This window comes from Coenobita brevimanus, chromosome 74 (assembly GCF_032717465.1).
Source record: "Coenobita brevimanus isolate Jiangsu-jjx chromosome 74, ASM3271746v2, whole genome shotgun sequence".
Taxonomy (NCBI): domain Eukaryota; kingdom Metazoa; phylum Arthropoda; class Malacostraca; order Decapoda; family Coenobitidae; genus Coenobita; species Coenobita brevimanus.
In genome coordinates this window covers 12,585,501-12,602,649 of record NC_137027.1, presented here as the reverse complement: position 1 = coordinate 12,602,649, position 17,149 = coordinate 12,585,501, and the positions used below count along the sequence as shown (strand labels likewise).

Sequence of the window (17,149 nt, the reverse complement as noted above, 5' to 3'; positions counted from 1 at the left end):
CACACACACACGAACATAAGCGTATAGTATTAATAGTAGTAATTACAACCCTACACTCATCTAATTGTCCAACCACTAAATTGCAGGCTTAAGTTACCCCTATGGAGCTCACCGTCCTCCTTTCGGGAATGGGGGGAGGGGGAAGGCAAGTAGGTTAGGATTTTTTGTATAACCAGGCAGTGGAGCCACCTGGTTATAACGGTGCCACCACATGAAGGCGTCCCTCTCCAACACTGTATTGCTTATAATGATGATATACCTTAGAAAAATTCAGCTTAAAACCCTCATCAGTAAAAATCCCAGACTTTACAACTCCACGTACTAATACCAGCGCATGTGATTCTAAGTTAATGGTGGGATGCTGCTCCACATGATTTAAGGGGTGGCATTACAGTAAGGGATGGGGGCTGTCCATTCCCCTGACATAATGGAGCCCCCCCTTCCCTCATCCCACCTCTCCCTCTCCCCATCCACTCCCACCACCTACTCCCTTCCACTTAGCCCCCTCCCTCTCCCTTCCACCACCCTTCCCTCGTCGCTCTAGACCCTTTGTGCAATAATTTACTTGGGCTAAAATCGGGCTAAGAATTGGGTCTTCATTTATTTCCTTACTTCACTTCGATGATCTTATTATGATTCTGAAGTATTTAGTAGCTGTATGGGTGGGGATGAAATAATAATAATAATAAAACAATCTTATAGGTTCATATTAATTTTTGTTTACGGAAATTTGCATATTCGAAAATAGGGCAGCTTTCTGGATCCTGTGACTCATTACGGCTGAATATTATAATCTGGTGGTAGCTGGAATCAGGACACTAGGCACTGTTCCGATCATGAGAGGGTTAAGGGTGACAGTATACCCTTAAGCTTGATGTCTTACTCCCAAAAGAATATTATCATTTGGAGTTAGGAGCAAAAAAGTACTTAAGTTGTTCCGACCATGAGCGTGTTAAAATCTATCTCTTTCTCTCTCTCTCTCTCTCTCTCGTTAAATATAGAGAGGCACAGTTAATTAAAGAAGAAAATGCATGAGTTGCGTGGTTGAATTTGCATAAGTGATATTTTCCCTGAGCCACAAAAAAGTGCTTTATAAATTAACTCCATTTTTAAAGTTGCAAAGGGTGGGAGTGAAATGGATAGTATTTTTAACTCTTCACTCCACTGACGTATTAAATTTTCTGTTTCTGCCCTCAGACAATTTTTCTTAGCTGTGGAGGCCAAGTTTTTATTTTTTTATTTTTTTTTATACTCTCTTCAACTCTTCACCCCAGAGAGATCCTATTCATTTCATTTTCGCCACCCCATGACCTTTTATTAATCTTAGAACCGACTTTTTCTAACTTGGGGCATTATATAACCATTTCTACTAACCTTTTCATTACAATCGTGTACCTTAAGTTTGATATCGTCGTCTGAGAGCACCAAGAATAGAATTAAGAACACGTCATTTATTGAACAAAATTAATTAGAGGTGGTATGCTTAATCCTTAAATTGTAAAATAAAAAATGATTTATGATGGTCACTTATGGAACGCTTGTGGTTATTACGTATGGTTAGCCTGCATCCCATATTATACAATGCAGTCAGCAACCATACAGGAAGGCCGGATACGTCTCATCATTGTCCAGTGGTCACAAAAATCATCGTCAAAATTTTGGAGTCTGTATCCCACTCCACGACTTCAAGTTTAACGAGAGAAATGAATAAGAAAAAAATGAATAAAATAAACTTCCTGAGACTAAAGATCTTATGTCATTTATTAAGCATGTTAAGAGGAATAAAGGAAGGGAAAAATCGAACTGAAGGAAATTAGTTTGGATACGGAGAGAAAGAAATGTACAAGAAAAGCTCCTCGTACTGAATTTCTTGGTTAGTAATTGTTTAAGAAAAAGAAAAGAAGAGAAAAGAAAAGCTTATAATAAAAAACCTCCTCCTACCGAGTGTCTTGATTTTATCTGAGTAAAAGAAAAGAAAAGCTCATTTTAGCAAAAGCTCCTCGTACCAAATGTCTTGATTAATTGACTAAAAAAAGAAGAAAAAGAAAAAAATATTCAGCTTATTTATGTCGTCCCTCTCAAACTAAATACTGACCAAGTTTTAAGCTGGCGGCTCCTCTCTCTTAAGCGTGACCGAGAGACTCCCTAACCTGATTAAAACTTTCACACTTTTACTTTCTCACGGTCCTGCTCATTTTCCCAACTTTCTTTTCCTCTTTCTCTTTTCTTTCGCTTTCTCTCAGTTGTGCTTCTTCTTCTACCCTCTGTCTCAAAAAATGGAATGCATAGATGAGGTAGACGACAAAAAAATTCTTTCGTATTAATTTGGCCTAGATTTTTGTCCACTTGCAGCTTATTTCGCATAACTCAGTGGCAGATTAAGTTGCAGTGGCTCTACACCCTTTCCATAGCACTTCTTCGTGACTATAACTTTCACCTTATCTTGGGCCAGATATTTTTCCCTTTGCAGCTTATTTCACGCAGCTCAGTGGCAGGAAAAGACAATGCAATGGCTCTACATCCTTTCCATATCATTTCTTTACGGCTATTATCATCTTTTATTGTTAATCTCTTGTTACAATTCAATATTCAAGAGGGAGAGGCTGCAATTTTAGGCCAAGTGAGAGCAAACTTGGTATTGCAACATCCCGTGGTTAGTCTGTTTTCACAACCCAGTATTCAAGGACATATGGTAATTCTAGGCCAAGCTGAAGTGAAGAGACTGTAGTACATTCAGGCTGAGGGCGCCATATCTGGTTTTAATCCTCCACTGTCATGCTATTTTGTTCTTCTCGGGAATTTCCTCTCTCATGATTTACTTAGATATTTTGGGGAAAAAATCTTAAACTCACTCAGCTCATTCAGAATTTTCTAAGCCCCAACTTGCGAATAATTTAAGCTTCTAATTAAGAGTGAATTATGATGATACTGCTGAAATTTCCTGCGAAGTTCAATTAGTTTGCTAAAGTATATAAACAAGGTTAATGTGGAGAGATTTCGCTCCAGGGAAGACGCCGCACCTGCTCCTCCCAAGCGCACGATGCCACCATGTGTAGGCCCCCACTCAGTGCCTCAGGAATCTGTATTTATGGGAAACTAATTTCGTATGTGTGTGTGTGTGTGTGTGTGTGTGTGTGTGTGCGAGAGAGAGAGAGAGAGAGAGAGAGAGAGAGAGAGAGAGAGAAATACGGAAGTATGATAGTGACCAAGAAGAGAATCGCAGAGGGAAGAAATTGAGAGAGGAACCGGAAATAAAAGAGAGAGAGAGAGAGCCACAAAGGGGGGGCAATGTGAAAGGAAAGTGAGAGAGTGAGAAAATAAAAAATAAAAGACAATAACTGGTCTCTCCTCATCTAACCTGGGAGTGTTTGGTCTTTCCTTTACTCAGACCGCCGGGACCGTGAGATGAAAGGAAAGTGCAAGGGCAAGAAAAGAGGAAGAAGGGCTGGAGGTGAAAGAGACTGACGGTGACGAGGTAAGAAGGAGGCAGCACGGAGAGGGAAGAAGGCGGGGAAGTTGAGGTGGGGATGAAGGAAGAGAGAGCTAGAGAGGCTTGGGGAGGGGAAGGAGAGGGAGGGGAGAGAAGAAAAAAGGGCTGAGGTGGGGATGGAGAAGGGGGGAAGAAGGAGGAGTCGAAGGAGTAAGAGGGGGAAGTAGAGGGAGTTGAGGTAAGAAGAGAAGAAGAAACAAAGGGAATTGAAGGAAGGAGAGAGAAAAAGGACAGGGAGTTGAAGTGGAGAGGATGGAGGACATGGAGAAGGAGCTGAGGAAGAAGAGAGAGAAGAATAGCAAACAGAGATTAGGGAGGAAGGGGGAACAAGGAGGGGGAGTTGAGAGGGGGAGTGGGGAGAAGTAAAGTGTCATTAAGTGGGGAGGGGGAGAAGGAGAGGGATTTAAAGGGGAGGGATAAACAAAGAAGAGAAAGCGATGATGGTGGGGAGGAAGAGAAGAAGGAGAACGAGATGAGAGAGGAGGAGAAGGGAGAGAGAGAGAGAGAGTTAATGAAGAAGGAGAGTGAGTAAGAGAAGGAAAAAGGAGGAGTGGAATTTGAGATGGAGAGGGGGAGTAGGTAATGAAGTAAAAAAAAGGGGAAGAAGAGGGATTGAGAGAAGAAAGTTAATGAGAAGATTACAAGAGAAAGGGGAGTGGATAAACGAGAGAAAAAAAAAAGATTGAGATGATAAGGGAAAGGGAGAGGCAAGAGAAAAAAAAGAAGAGAGAATGAGATGATGACAAGAGAGAGGTGGGGGTGGACAGGGAAAGACAGCAAACAAGAGACAGGAATGTAGTACCACCTGGCCCCTGGGGGATTGACCAAGCCATATGAAACATTTTTTATTTATTTATTTATTTTTTTTTTTTTGGGGGGGGGGCATTTTTGAGAGGCTTGTATGTTTTTTTTTTTTGCAACTTTTTCCCTTCGCTTTTTACGTCATATTTTTTCAGCGAAGCGTGTCTTTTTTTCTGCTAATGAGTGTTTTTTTTTTTTTTTTTAACCTAGCCTTATATGACGACTCTCCTTTATGGTACGTGTATTATTTTTTTCCTCACTTTTTTATCAAGACGTGTTTTTTTACTGCCATTTTTGGCTATCGAGGCATGTGTGATTTCATTTTCTTTTTTATTAGGCGTGTACGAAGACTTTTTTTTAACGTGGTGTGTGTGAAGATCAGAATCAAGTTACTGCTAGTGATGAAAATAATATTGGAGATGACAACAGTTAGGATGATAATGACCACTACGATGACAAGGGTGATGATGATGATGATGATGATGATGATATTGCGTTATTATTAGAACCCGGCCATAATTAACTTTTTCACATGTCACTACCCTGAGAGGAAAGGAAGGAGGCTTTGAGAGTGAAGAATAAAATGCGAAGGAAGGAAGACATAAGGAAATTAAATGGAATTCTGAATATGCATCTCCCTCCCCCCCTCTCTCTTTATCTATCCATCTGTCTATCTGTTTATCCATCTAACTCCATTTAATCACAACTTCCTGAACACTTAGAGAGCAATAACAGGAACTGGGATGGAAGAAATTAAGGCGAGGGTGTAAGTTCGAAAATTAAAAGTCTTGCAAGATATCACAATTACTTAAGTATGTCTGAACAGCTGTTTTTATTTTCTTCTTTGAGGGATGACTTGGGTATTAGACGTGTGTTACAGGAAATAAGATGGATATAAAAAGTGGCAAATGGAGAACACGAAGGAGGGATTTGAAAGCCTTCTTGAGCTATAAAATAAATGTTCTTGTCTTGATTCTAGTTCATACGTCATGGCTGAAGAACAAAGACAAGAGAAACGAAGAAAAAACATGGATAAAAGACAATAATATATTGCTAAGAGGGAAAAAATGAGTCAGACTGGAATATATAAGGCAGGTGTGGTGGAAACAGAGAAGAGAGACAAGTATATGAGTGGAAAAACAGGAAAGGAGAATAAGGAATAGAACGTGTGTGTGTGTGTGTGTGTGTGTGTGTGTGTGTGTGTGTGCGTATGTGTGTGTGTGTGTGTGTGTGTGTGTGTGTGTGTGTGTGTGTGTGTGTGTGTGTGTGTGTGTGTGTGTGTGTGTGTGTGTGAACTCATGTCCCTGTCTTCACTATCTTTTTTATTATGCCTAAAGTGAAACGTGTGTATGAAGGAAGATATGTGTGACGAATGGACTAGAAACATCAAAGAGAGACAAAAGCATGAGTGTAAAGATAGAACACGATAAGAGAAACTAAACCATCTTTTGTAAATGGCTGGATTATTCACTCTTGAGAAAATTGTCTTCACGTAAAAAAAGATGCATGATGATAAAGGTAAGACAGGCGAAGAAAATATATTGAAAATGGAAGAGGCAGTAAACAGAAAATAGAGGGGGAAGAAACATGGGGGAATGAGAGATATGGGAGTGTTTTGAAAGAAGAAGAAGAAGAAGAAGAGGAAGAAGAGGAAGAAGAAGAAGAAGAAGAAGAAAGCGGAGAAGACGACGACGAGGAAGACAGGGGAATAAAAACTTCTTTAACTGTGGCTGGCCTTGGTATGTGTCCTCACTTTTACATCCCAGGAGTGAAAGATGAACCAAGAGGAGACGGGAGCATAAACCAAGGAAAAGAGCAAGGAAAAGAGACAAAGAGATGAGCATAAAGAAAGAAGAAGCGTCAGGGGAATGGGACACAGACCAAGAGGAAGGAATATGGAAAAAGCTGAAGGAATTACTGTAAAGAAAGAAAACAAGAGAAGCAGCGTGGAAGAAGGACAAAGAAATGAGTGTAAAGAAGAAGAACAAGTGTAGCATCATGGAGGAACGACAAAGAAAATAAATGAAAAGAAACAAGACAAGATTAACAACATGGTAGAGAGAGGAGTGCAAAGAGAGAGGAGGACAAGGAAAGCAACATGGAAGAAAGACAGAGAAACAGTAAAGAAAAATAAGAACGCAGAAACTGAATGATTCTCGTGTATCGTTCAGAAAAGAGAAGGAAGATTCATTTATTTCCTGTGGCTCTTTGAATTGCCTCGTTTTATTTATTATTTATTTAGTTTTAGAGAAATGTGGGGACTAAACGACATGCACAGTGGAAGGTGTAAGACATCCATGGAAAAGACTTATAAGAAACACAAAGACATAACTAAATGGAAAGATAAAGGCAAGTCAGATAAAACACTCTGATATTCCTCTTGATAATTTGGGTGTGATTGTATTCTCCCCCCCTTCTCCTTCCCCACATTTTTTAATTAGAAATGCTACGTGAATAAAGGCAGAACACAGAGGAAGAAAAAACACAGAAGCAAGACAAACCCGTGACTGAAAAATGACATCGGAAAATCAAATACTCTCTTGTAGATGTGAACTCTCTTTGGTACGTCTCCATCGCCTTTTTTTATTAATTATTTCTTGAGTGAACAATGCAAATAACGAAAAATGTAATGTAGACGAGGAGTACAATTTGAATTAAAAAAAAATACCTTTCCCACGCTCTCACTGAACTCAGTATGTCCCTTTTTTCTCAGGACAAATACTTAAAATGAGAGAAGTGCATGATAAAAGCAATTAGGAAACTTGGAAGACAAATATTTGACTCTTAGAGTATACGTAAATCAAGGAAAATCAACTAATCATCTGAAGCTTACTTACTGGAATCTTACATTTCTTACCAAACAACCGAGGAAAGGGACAAGAAATATGTCTCTATATAAGCGATGAAGGCGATGGGAAAATAATTGCTTTCTGTTTTATTATTAGAGAGAGACTTAAAGACAGAGCGAGAGACAGAGAGCAAGAGACAACGAGACCGAGAGACAGCAAGAGACAACGAGAACGAGAGACAGCAAGAGACAACGAGAGCGAGAGACTGGTACAGACGACAAATCAAACAGAATAAAACGTGAGAAAGATAGCCAGAGGAGGCAGATTAAGGTCCCTGGAAACTGGAACTAACCTGGGTGTGTCTGGAGTCCTTCTTGTGCGGGTGTCTGGAGTGCGACACAAAGATGCGGCTGTCACTCGAGTATGGGTTCTCTCCTATGGCCAGCGGCTGCATGTCCCTCCGCCGGATCCAGGACACACGCTGTAGGACACACGAAGAGGACATGGGGTTAGTTATATGTGCACATGAAGGGGCCACACATGAACCTTGGACATTGTGTGTGTGTGTGTGTGTGTGTGTGTGTGTGTGTGTGTGTGCGTGTGTGTGTGTGTGTGTGTGTGTGTGTGTGTGTGTGTGTGTGTGTGTGTGTGTGAAGTGGAGCTCCAGCTACAACTTCCCACGTTCATGCATCACAGTTACTCGGCCATTTAGAGTAAAAATTGACACCTTCGTCCATTCATGTCAGTGCCGCCAACAAACACGTGAAAATGCCAGGATTGTCAAGTGTCCCAAATGCTTGACCTCAGCTGCTCATTGATGCTGTCCCAGGTTCGTGTTGCCAATTGTACCTAAAAGTTCCACGATAATCCAGGTTACACAGCCATTAATTATGTCCCCGTGACGTGTAGATGATCATAACCCCACCAAATTAATGATTATACTGTCACGTTTAAATGACCTTAATCCCGCTTCAAGAGCACCGATTTCAGGCAGCGTAAATAAGCGCTTTCATCCGCTTTCAGGCCACCGTTTGTTTTTGTTGTTGTGGACGTGAACTCAGTGGACTGCAGGCTGAAGTGTCCCTCCTCCTGTAGTCCACCATCCTCCTCTCGGGGGGTAGAGGGGAGTTGGAGGTTTTTTCATAACTGGGCCGTAGATTTATACACTTATTTCGTTGCCACCACGTGAAGGCGTCCCTCTCCAGGATCAAGACACCATTTACCTCTTCGATATGAGAGGTCTTTCATGAATCACTTAGAATCGTCCGAAAATAGCAAGGAAAATAGAAGAAGAAGAAGAAGAAGATTGGGTAGAGAAGGAGCAGGAGAAAGAGGGAGAAGAATCAGAAAAACAAAAGATAGACATTTTACTACCAAGGAGACTGGGTGGATTAGACGAGACAGAATGGAGATTTCTGTGCTGCAAGGAGGAAAGAATAGCATTTGTTGCCTTCAGACGATTTTCTTCAGCTCATGGAGAGAAATAAGGCTTTGGAGAGGTTTGGAGAGATCTGTTTGTATCCTAGTTACTATCAACAGCATCTTCAGAATTTAGCACAAGCGTCTGAAGGTATAAAAAAAAGTACAAAGTAAAAAATAATATCCTAGTGAGTGGATTAATTAGTACGATTACAGAATTGCAAACCAAGCAAGGAAGGGATTTTGATGTTGCCATTTAAGATACCAGGATTTTCGATTCAAGTAGGTTAAAGCAAAAGTATAAGTTATTGAGGAAAGCAGCATTTTTAAATTGAGCAAAAAGTTATATAGAAACTGCCAATTAACCAAGGGATTTTGATATAACGCTAATGATATTCTCGTCACGTTGATCCACACACACACACGGGCGAGTGAGTTTAGCTGGGCGAGTGCAGGGTAATGTGCCGCTGGGAGGCCGAAATAATACTAATACCGCCCCTGAAATCCCAGTGAGAGAGAGAGAGAGAGAGAGAGAGAGAGAGAGCACAATATTAACCTGATGATATTCCCGGGGTAATGTGGGGATATGATGTAGGAGCCTCGTTTCAGCGGGGTATTTCCGACTCTATAAACTGACGAGATAATTTCTAGGTGCTCTATTAACTCGGGGTTCTAAGAGATCTATCTATAGCCCGACGCCCTAATCCCGCAAAGGGTGGCCGCAGACAAAACGCCTCCAAGTCACTCTGTCACCCACCATTTGACTCCCCTCCCCCCAACTCACCCCCCCCTCCCTCATATACCTCTCAACTCCATCCCTCCACCTCATCCTCGGTCTACCCCTCCCTCTCCCTCCCACCTCACCTACATACACCCTCTTAGTCAGTCTTTCATTCTCCATTCTCTCCACATGTCCAAACCACCTCAGTGTATTTCTCCTAATCTTTTCAACCACATCCACATCTACCCCACAACGTTCCTTCACTTCTTCATTCGTCAACCTATCCCTCCACGTCACTCCACATGCTCCTCTCAAGTAACTCATTTCCACTGCTCTCACTCTTGACTTGTTCCCCTCTTGCAAGGTCCACGCCTCGCTTCCATACGTCAGGGTAGGGATCACAATACCATCATGCAGTGACTTCTTAACTTCCATACTCACCTCCCTATTTCTCATCACTGCTTTCAGTGTACCAACAACCTTTCTTCCCTGCTGTACCCTTTCACGTACTTCATCCCCCAAAGTTCCATCCTTACTCATCACACTACCCAAGTACTTGAATGCACTCACATTCTCCATATCCTCACCATCCAACCTCACTGCACACTCTGTGACTTCATTCCTCTCAAACACCATAACTTTACTTTTGTTTACATTAACTTTCAGCTTCCTCCTCCTACACACTGTCCCAAATTCATTCACCAAACCTTGCAACTCCCATTCATCTTCACTCAACAATACTGTATCATCAGCAAACAGCAACACCGGAAGCTTCCAAATCTCACCCTCATTCATTAGGGCCACCCCCACATCCACTGCCCTACCTTGCACCTCCTTTACAACCCCATCCATATATATATTAAACAGCCATGGAGACATCACACACCCCTGTTTCAGTCCCACATTGAGATCAAAGAACTCACTCAGCTCACCATCCACTCGCACCGTAGCCCTAGCTCCCTCGTACATACTCTTCACAGCACTCAACAATTTCCCCTCCACTCCATATATTCTTAATTATTGATATTCGAAGCTCTATAAATCGATGAGAGATAGTATCTGAATCTCTTTTAACTCGATATTCAAAGCTCTATAAACTCAAGAGATATAGGAAGTGGTGTTATCTCGGTTGTTTAGGCTCTATAAAATGAAGAGATAATTACTGGATGCCCTGTTAACTTGATTCTCGAAGCTCTATACTGGAAGCTCTATTGACTCAGTATTTCTAAGCGCTGTCAAGTAAAGAGATAAGCTGTTTATAAAAGACGAGATTATTACTGAATGCTGTGTTAATTTGGTATTCGAAGCTCCATAAACTAAATTGATGTCTTTTATTATTTTTAAGCCATCATGCTCTCTCTAGACGATACTGTTTAATCAGGAAAAGAGATCTCGTACAGACTTTATTTTTTTTTCCTTCCTTTTGTAATAAGCATATTGATTTCTTCCTTGAATAATTTTATAGCTATCAGAGACGTTAGAAATGAAAAGCTTACTAGATAAACCATTCTCTAAAACTTCACATGAGATAATTGCATAACTGAAACATGTTAAATTTTACAATACATTTATTCACTCGTTTTCCTCAATTGTGCTGGAAAATATTACAAAACCAAATCGCATTATGCCTTTTCAATAGACTCATTCTCTCTCTCTCCCCCCACGTATGGGATTATCAGAGCAGGAAGTGTATTATCATTATCATTATTATCATTTTCACTCCACCCAAGCTCTCCACATCACACAGTCTCGCTGAATAATTCCTTTGCATTTCCGGGGTTGCCCAAATATAATCAAATATAATCCAGTATTTTTTATTCAGGGAGAGATTATACACACACATTTGGAAAAGATGTATATTAGGGAGATTTAACATTTTTGGCCCTACTTGTACCCCCTTTAGACGTGGTTCGAAGCTGTTATATCTTCCCAGTAAATTATAAGTGACTGAGAAGGCGTGCCCCCCGACTGTTGTGAGATTTGCTGACAGTTTGGAAGGAAGGAGGGCGACAGGGGAAGAACCACGTGATGAGGAAGGGAATATCAGTGGAAGGATTAAGTGTCGAGGCTAAACCCAACACGTTTTAGGGAAAGGGGGAAAGTTTTAGGGCATGTTTACAGGAGCAGATTTCACCCCCTAACTACATTCCTCTCTCTCTCTCTCTCTCTCTCTCTCTCTCTCTCTCTTAAATGATGACCAGTGACAAACGACTACACTCTTTTTACCCTAACTTGGCCCAGCTTTACGTCCTTTTTCATTTTATCTCATGTTAATCAGTGGCAGAAAAAGACAATATCACAGCTCTACATCCTTCTCATAGCACTTCATCATGACTAGCATTATATTTTAGTGTATATATTGTTACAACCTAGGGATGGAGAGATGGCAGATTTAGGCCAGATTAGTGTAAAAATAGTACAGCACTGGAATATGGTGCTAGTCACGAAGAAGTTCAATGGAGTGGATATTGAGTTGTATTACTATCCTTTTCTGGTAGTTAGGTATGGGAAATAAGCTACTAAAAAGGCGAAAATATCCCAAAGTAGATCGATAGATAAATGGATGGATGACTGGATGGATGGATAGATAGATAATTAGACAGTTAGATGGATTGATTGGTTAATTTACTGGCTTTTTGATTAATAGAATATATGCTAGAGTGAGAGAGAGAGAGAGAGAGAGAGAGAGAGAGAGAGAGAGAGGACAGATGGACAGACAGACAGGCAGACAAGGACAGGTACATAGACAGACAGAGACAGACAACGACACAGAAAGATAAGCTATGAACACTTCATTATCGGGGAAATAGTACCACGCAGGGGTCATCAGCTGAACCCATCCTGACCCGCGTGATTGATAAGCCTGGCCGGGAAACAGACAGACCGGAGATGTAAAAGATAATCCATTCCGGCTTACTGGAGGCGCAGAGAATGAGAGACGGAAGGAGGCAGGGCTGGTGGCTAGGCTTAATGCACGGGGAAATAATGTAATGGTGAGAGAAAGGGAGGTAGGTGGAGAAGCAAGCACTTACGAGATGAGTGGAGATGATGTGTGTGTGTTGGGGGGGGAGGTGATGGGTGTGTGTGTGGGGGGGGATGATGGATGTGTGTGGGAGGGATGATGGGTGTTTATGCTGGAGGGGTTGTATGTGGTGTGTGTGTGTGTGTGTGTGTGTGTGTGTGTGTGTGTGTGTGTGTGTGCTTGTGTGTAGATTGAGAAAAAGTGTAAATAATGAATGGATAAATAGTTGGCTTAGGTTAAATTGGGTTGTTAGGTTTGATGACTACAAACTAGATGCCTGAACAATGAATAATGGATTATGGGTGTAAGAATTGGCACTGAAACAAGCACATAGAGGATAAGTAGATGTGTGGATGATGGATGGATGGAGGGTGTGTGAGAGTATGAGTGAAAAGCGAGTGACTACAGGATATAGGAAGGAATGAGAATGAGCGAGTTGATGAATAGGTTGAAAATAGAAGAGATGATTGAGAGTAAGAATGGTAATTGGATTGATATTTACAGTAGATATGCGTTGATGGAAGTAACTAGGATATAAATGAAACTTACTGTGGTGGGTGAATGGATGAATGATTTGCAGTGAAGAAAACTCTCAGCAGATTAATGAAGATATGAATGAGACGGATATGAATGTACAGCCGTTTTGATTCTGGTTTCTGTATTATAATTCACCTGGATTTTTTTCTTTTGTTCGTGGATCCTACCCATCCCATATCTTTAGCAAGTAGGGAGATGGTGATGAGAAAGAGGAGGATGAGCAGGAGCAGGAGCAGCAGCAGGAGGATGAGTAGAAGGAGGGGAGAAGAACTAAGAGGATGTATTAATGATGATGATGACGACATTGATTATGATGTTGATAACGAAGTAAATTATGATAACGATAACTGATACTAAACTCACGATGACCATTAATATTTTGCCATTCACTGTCAGACAAGAAGGCACATTTCCAAGACACCACCATTCACCTTACGAGTCTCCCAAAAGACCCACTCAAAATAACCCATCAACAAAGCAATAGAAGGTTGGACCCATCAGTAAATATTATCATTCTGTGTATGTGATGGAGTGGGATGTGGGAAGAGGGATGTGGGGGGTTGTTCATGAGTAGGGAAGGATGTGCAGGCGGTCGTTCTGTTTTGGATGTTTCTAGAATGCGGTGTTGGAGATGCAATGATTGTTTTATGGGTGGATGGATGGATAGATAGATAGGTAGGTAGACAGACGGATAGACTGATAGATGGGTGGATAGACAGAGAGGTGAAGAAATAGACAGATAATAGAAAGACACACAGACTTCTATACATACGTAGGTAAATAATGAGATTAATAAAGAAGTCGCTCATGATACAGAAAAAAACAGAAATAGATTGATAGTAGATAAAAAGATTAATATGTTGGATAGACAGCCAGAACGACAGACACTCAGACGTTCAAACAGATAGATAAATAGATATCGCCATCCACCTAATCCTAGTGTTTAAAGTGTTGTAGACAAAAACACTCGCAATCCTCTCCATCACCACTCATCTCCACTCTCCCTCCGGATCAGACTGCCTTCTCATGCACATCTCTTGATCCTCCCAACTCGTTCTCGGCCTCCATCTCCTTGCATCAGCTTCTCTGTGTTGTTTAATATTATCTTCAGTATTCTTTTCCTTTTATCTTGTACCCTCGCCTCATCATCATTTCCATCAAAAAAATATGCAAAGTTTAGGTTGATAAATTGAAACGTTTATGTCTTGTTATCTTGTATTCTCACTTATTCGGGTGCTAGAGATGGACGCCTTCACGTGGTGGCACTGATAACCGGGTGGCTCCTCGGCCCGGCTATATAAGCATCCCTATACTCCCTCCCTATCCCCCGAAAGGATGATAGTGGATTGCAAGAACAGGGACAACTTCAGCCTGCAGTGCACCGAGTTCATGTTTCAGATGTTTCAACGACTACTACTACTACTACTACTACTACTACTACTACTACTACTTTTGCTGCTTGTACTACTACTACTACTACTCATTGTTCCACCAATCCCACAAGACACTAAGCAAAAATCACGCTCGCAAACTGAAAACATTGCGTCAGTCATTTCTTTTACAATCTTAGAAGCATTGAGGGGGACGAAATTTAACACACACACACCAAAAACAATATCATAATTAGTTCGTTAAATTATCACACTTAACACAGATATACCGAGAATGTTAGTATAAAGTCGTTCGTTAACTCACCCCACATTATGCCGAATTATTTTTAAAGTGCTGGTGATGAGCGTGTGAAGCAGTCATATTTTTACGTAACAGCAGCAATCCACTGTGTAAAATTCAGCCCCCGTCCAACTTTCCAATAGCTGACATTCCCGACGATGTTGATGATGATGATGGTGGTGGTGGTGATGGTGGTGGAGTTACAGGTGTTTATAAAGTTGTCAGAAGCCGATTGAATCACCTCCAAGTTCAAGAGTTGTGTATTTTTGTGTGCAGGTTGAAGTATATGAATTTCTGTATGTCTCTTAAGGGATGATTATCTGTCTGTCTGTCTGTTTATCTGTCTATCTATCTATCTATCTATCTGTCATTCTGTCTGTCTGTCTGTCTGTCTCTGTCTCTGTCTCTGTCTGTCTGTCTGTCTGTCTGTCTGTCTCTCTCTCTCTCTCTCTCTCTCTCTCTCTCTCTCTCTCTCTCTTTATCCATCCATCCATTCATCTGTCTACCTGTGTCTGTCTATCTGTCCATCCATCTATCTATCTATTTATATGTGTATGTATGCATGTACCTTGGTGTTAGAAAGAGTCTGGGCAGCACTACACTATTTCTCGCGGCTTTCATAATCTCAGAACTCGCCTCCCTTTTTCTCCCCTTCCCCATCCACCCCCACACCCTCACCCCCACCCACCCCCACACCCTCTCCCATACCCACCCCCACACCCTCGCCCCCTAAATATGTTTTGCCTGAATAGTGTGTGATGAAGCAGAGAAAAGTTGCGCGACACTTCCAAGAGATGAGGTTTGGGGGAAGGATGGGAATGGAGGGGTGGAGGTGGTGGTTGGATGGGCGCAATCAGATGGAGGAGGAGGAGGAGGAGGAGGAGGAGTAGGAGGAGGAGGAGGAGGAGGAACGAGAAGAAGAAAAGAAGAAGAAATATAAGGAAGCAATGATTAGGGTAGATGGAAGGCTCCAAGCAGCAATGAGAGGAGAGGAAGGTGAAAGAATGACAAAGAAGGAGAGTAGGACAAGGAGGAGAAGGAGGAGGAAGAAGAAGAAGATGAGGAGAAGGAGGAGAAGGAAGGGGAGGAGGAAGAGTAGGAGGAGGAATAAGAAGAAGGAAAAAAATGGAGGCCTAATAAAGAGGAGGAGAAAGATGATCCAAAAAGAAGAGTTAATGCAAGGAATAAGAGGGGAAGAAATAGGAATAGGAAGAAGAGAGAGGATGAACAAGCAATAAGGAAAGAGGAGGAGGATAAAGAGGAGAGAAAATTAGGTCACCAGTTAGAGGGATGCAGGAGGCGGTGGCAAAGGAGACAGAAGAAAAAGAGAAAAAAAGAGAGGAAGAAAGTACAGAAAAGAGAACAGTAAGAGTTGAAAAAAGAAGACAGGAAGAAGGGTAGTAAAAGAAAGAAGAACCCAGACTAAGATCGCAAGAGAGGAGGCAAGATCTAGAGGAGAAGAAGGTGAGGAGGAAGAGAGAGGGAAGTTATATAGAACGGGGAAGTACAGGACAGGAAAACCACAATGGCAGAAATGGAAGCTAGAGAGAGAGAGAGAGACAGAGACAGAGACAGAGACAGACAGACAGACAGACAGACAGACAGACAGACAGACAGAGACAGAGACAGAGACATAGAGACAAACAGACAGACACACAGAGATCGGAACACCAAAAAATAGCAAGAACAGGAAGACCTGAAGAAGAGGAATTAGAATGAAGAACAGGAAGAGCAGAAATTAAATAGAAAACAGAAAGGAAAAAAAAAAGGAAAAACAGAATCATGACAAAGACAAAACGAATACCACAGACAGCAAGGACTACTAGACAATGAGAAGCAGAGACCAAGGCGGAAAGAAAAGTGGAACAGGAACAGAAACACGAAAAGGAAAACAGAATACGGAAAAGAACAAGAACCCGGAGGAAAAGGAGAAGCAAAGACAAGATAAAGAGAAGATACAAAATAAATAAAACACGTTTGAAAGAGAACCGAGACTCTTAAAAAAACAAAGGATGTGAAAAAAAAAATCATATAATCAAAGAGAGGTTTAGAAAGAAAATGGAAGGCTGTCAGAAGAAGAAATCGTTTAAGAGAATAAAAAACAATAAATGAAAAGGCACACAAAAAAGAGCAAACGTAGAAAAGGAAGGATGAAAAAGAGCCTTGAAAAAGAGTTGGAAGACAAGGGCATAAGGCGGAAGCTGGAGGAAAAATATAAGAAGAGGTTAAGAAAGAAGTTAGGACTCAGAAGACAAGGAGACAGCTGGAGAGAAAAGTAAAATGGAGTTTGAGATAGAGAGATCTTTGGGGCGGGTTGGAAGGCTGGGGCATAAGGAGGGAGTTGGAGGAAAGTGCAAAAGACTTGGGGAAGAGGAAACAAATCAAGAGGAGAGAGAGAGAGAGAGAGAGAGAGAGAGAGAGAGAGAGAGAGAGAGAGAGAGAAGAATGTGGAAGGCAAGAGAAAGGGGAAGCCTGGAGGAAAGGAGAAAGTGATGACGAAAAATGCAAAGCGAAAGGATGGCGTAAAATGCAAGATGGCCTTAAGGAAAGATGGTAAAATGAAGAAGATTGGCCATATACAGGGCGGGGTGGGGGAGGGGAAAGAGATTACTAGACAAATGGACAGCGATGAAGGAAAATGGAAAGAAAAAAAAAAAAAGCTAAGCAGCACTGGAAGAAAGGAAGGAAAATAAACGGCA

The 17,149-nt window shown here is 41.4% G+C and overlaps 1 protein-coding gene across 1 annotated transcript in view; it reads right to left on the bottom strand.

Moving 5' to 3' along the window:
* LOC145407700 (transmembrane and immunoglobulin domain-containing protein 1-like) overlaps positions 1-17,149 on the bottom strand; it is a 261,185-nt gene that overhangs the window by 39,320 nt on the left and 204,716 nt on the right. The window contains exon 3 of the mRNA XM_080278566.1: positions 7,433-7,561. Coding sequence (XP_080134692.1) covers positions 7,433-7,561 — 129 coding nt within the window. The remainder of the gene's footprint in view (positions 1-7,432; positions 7,562-17,149) is intronic.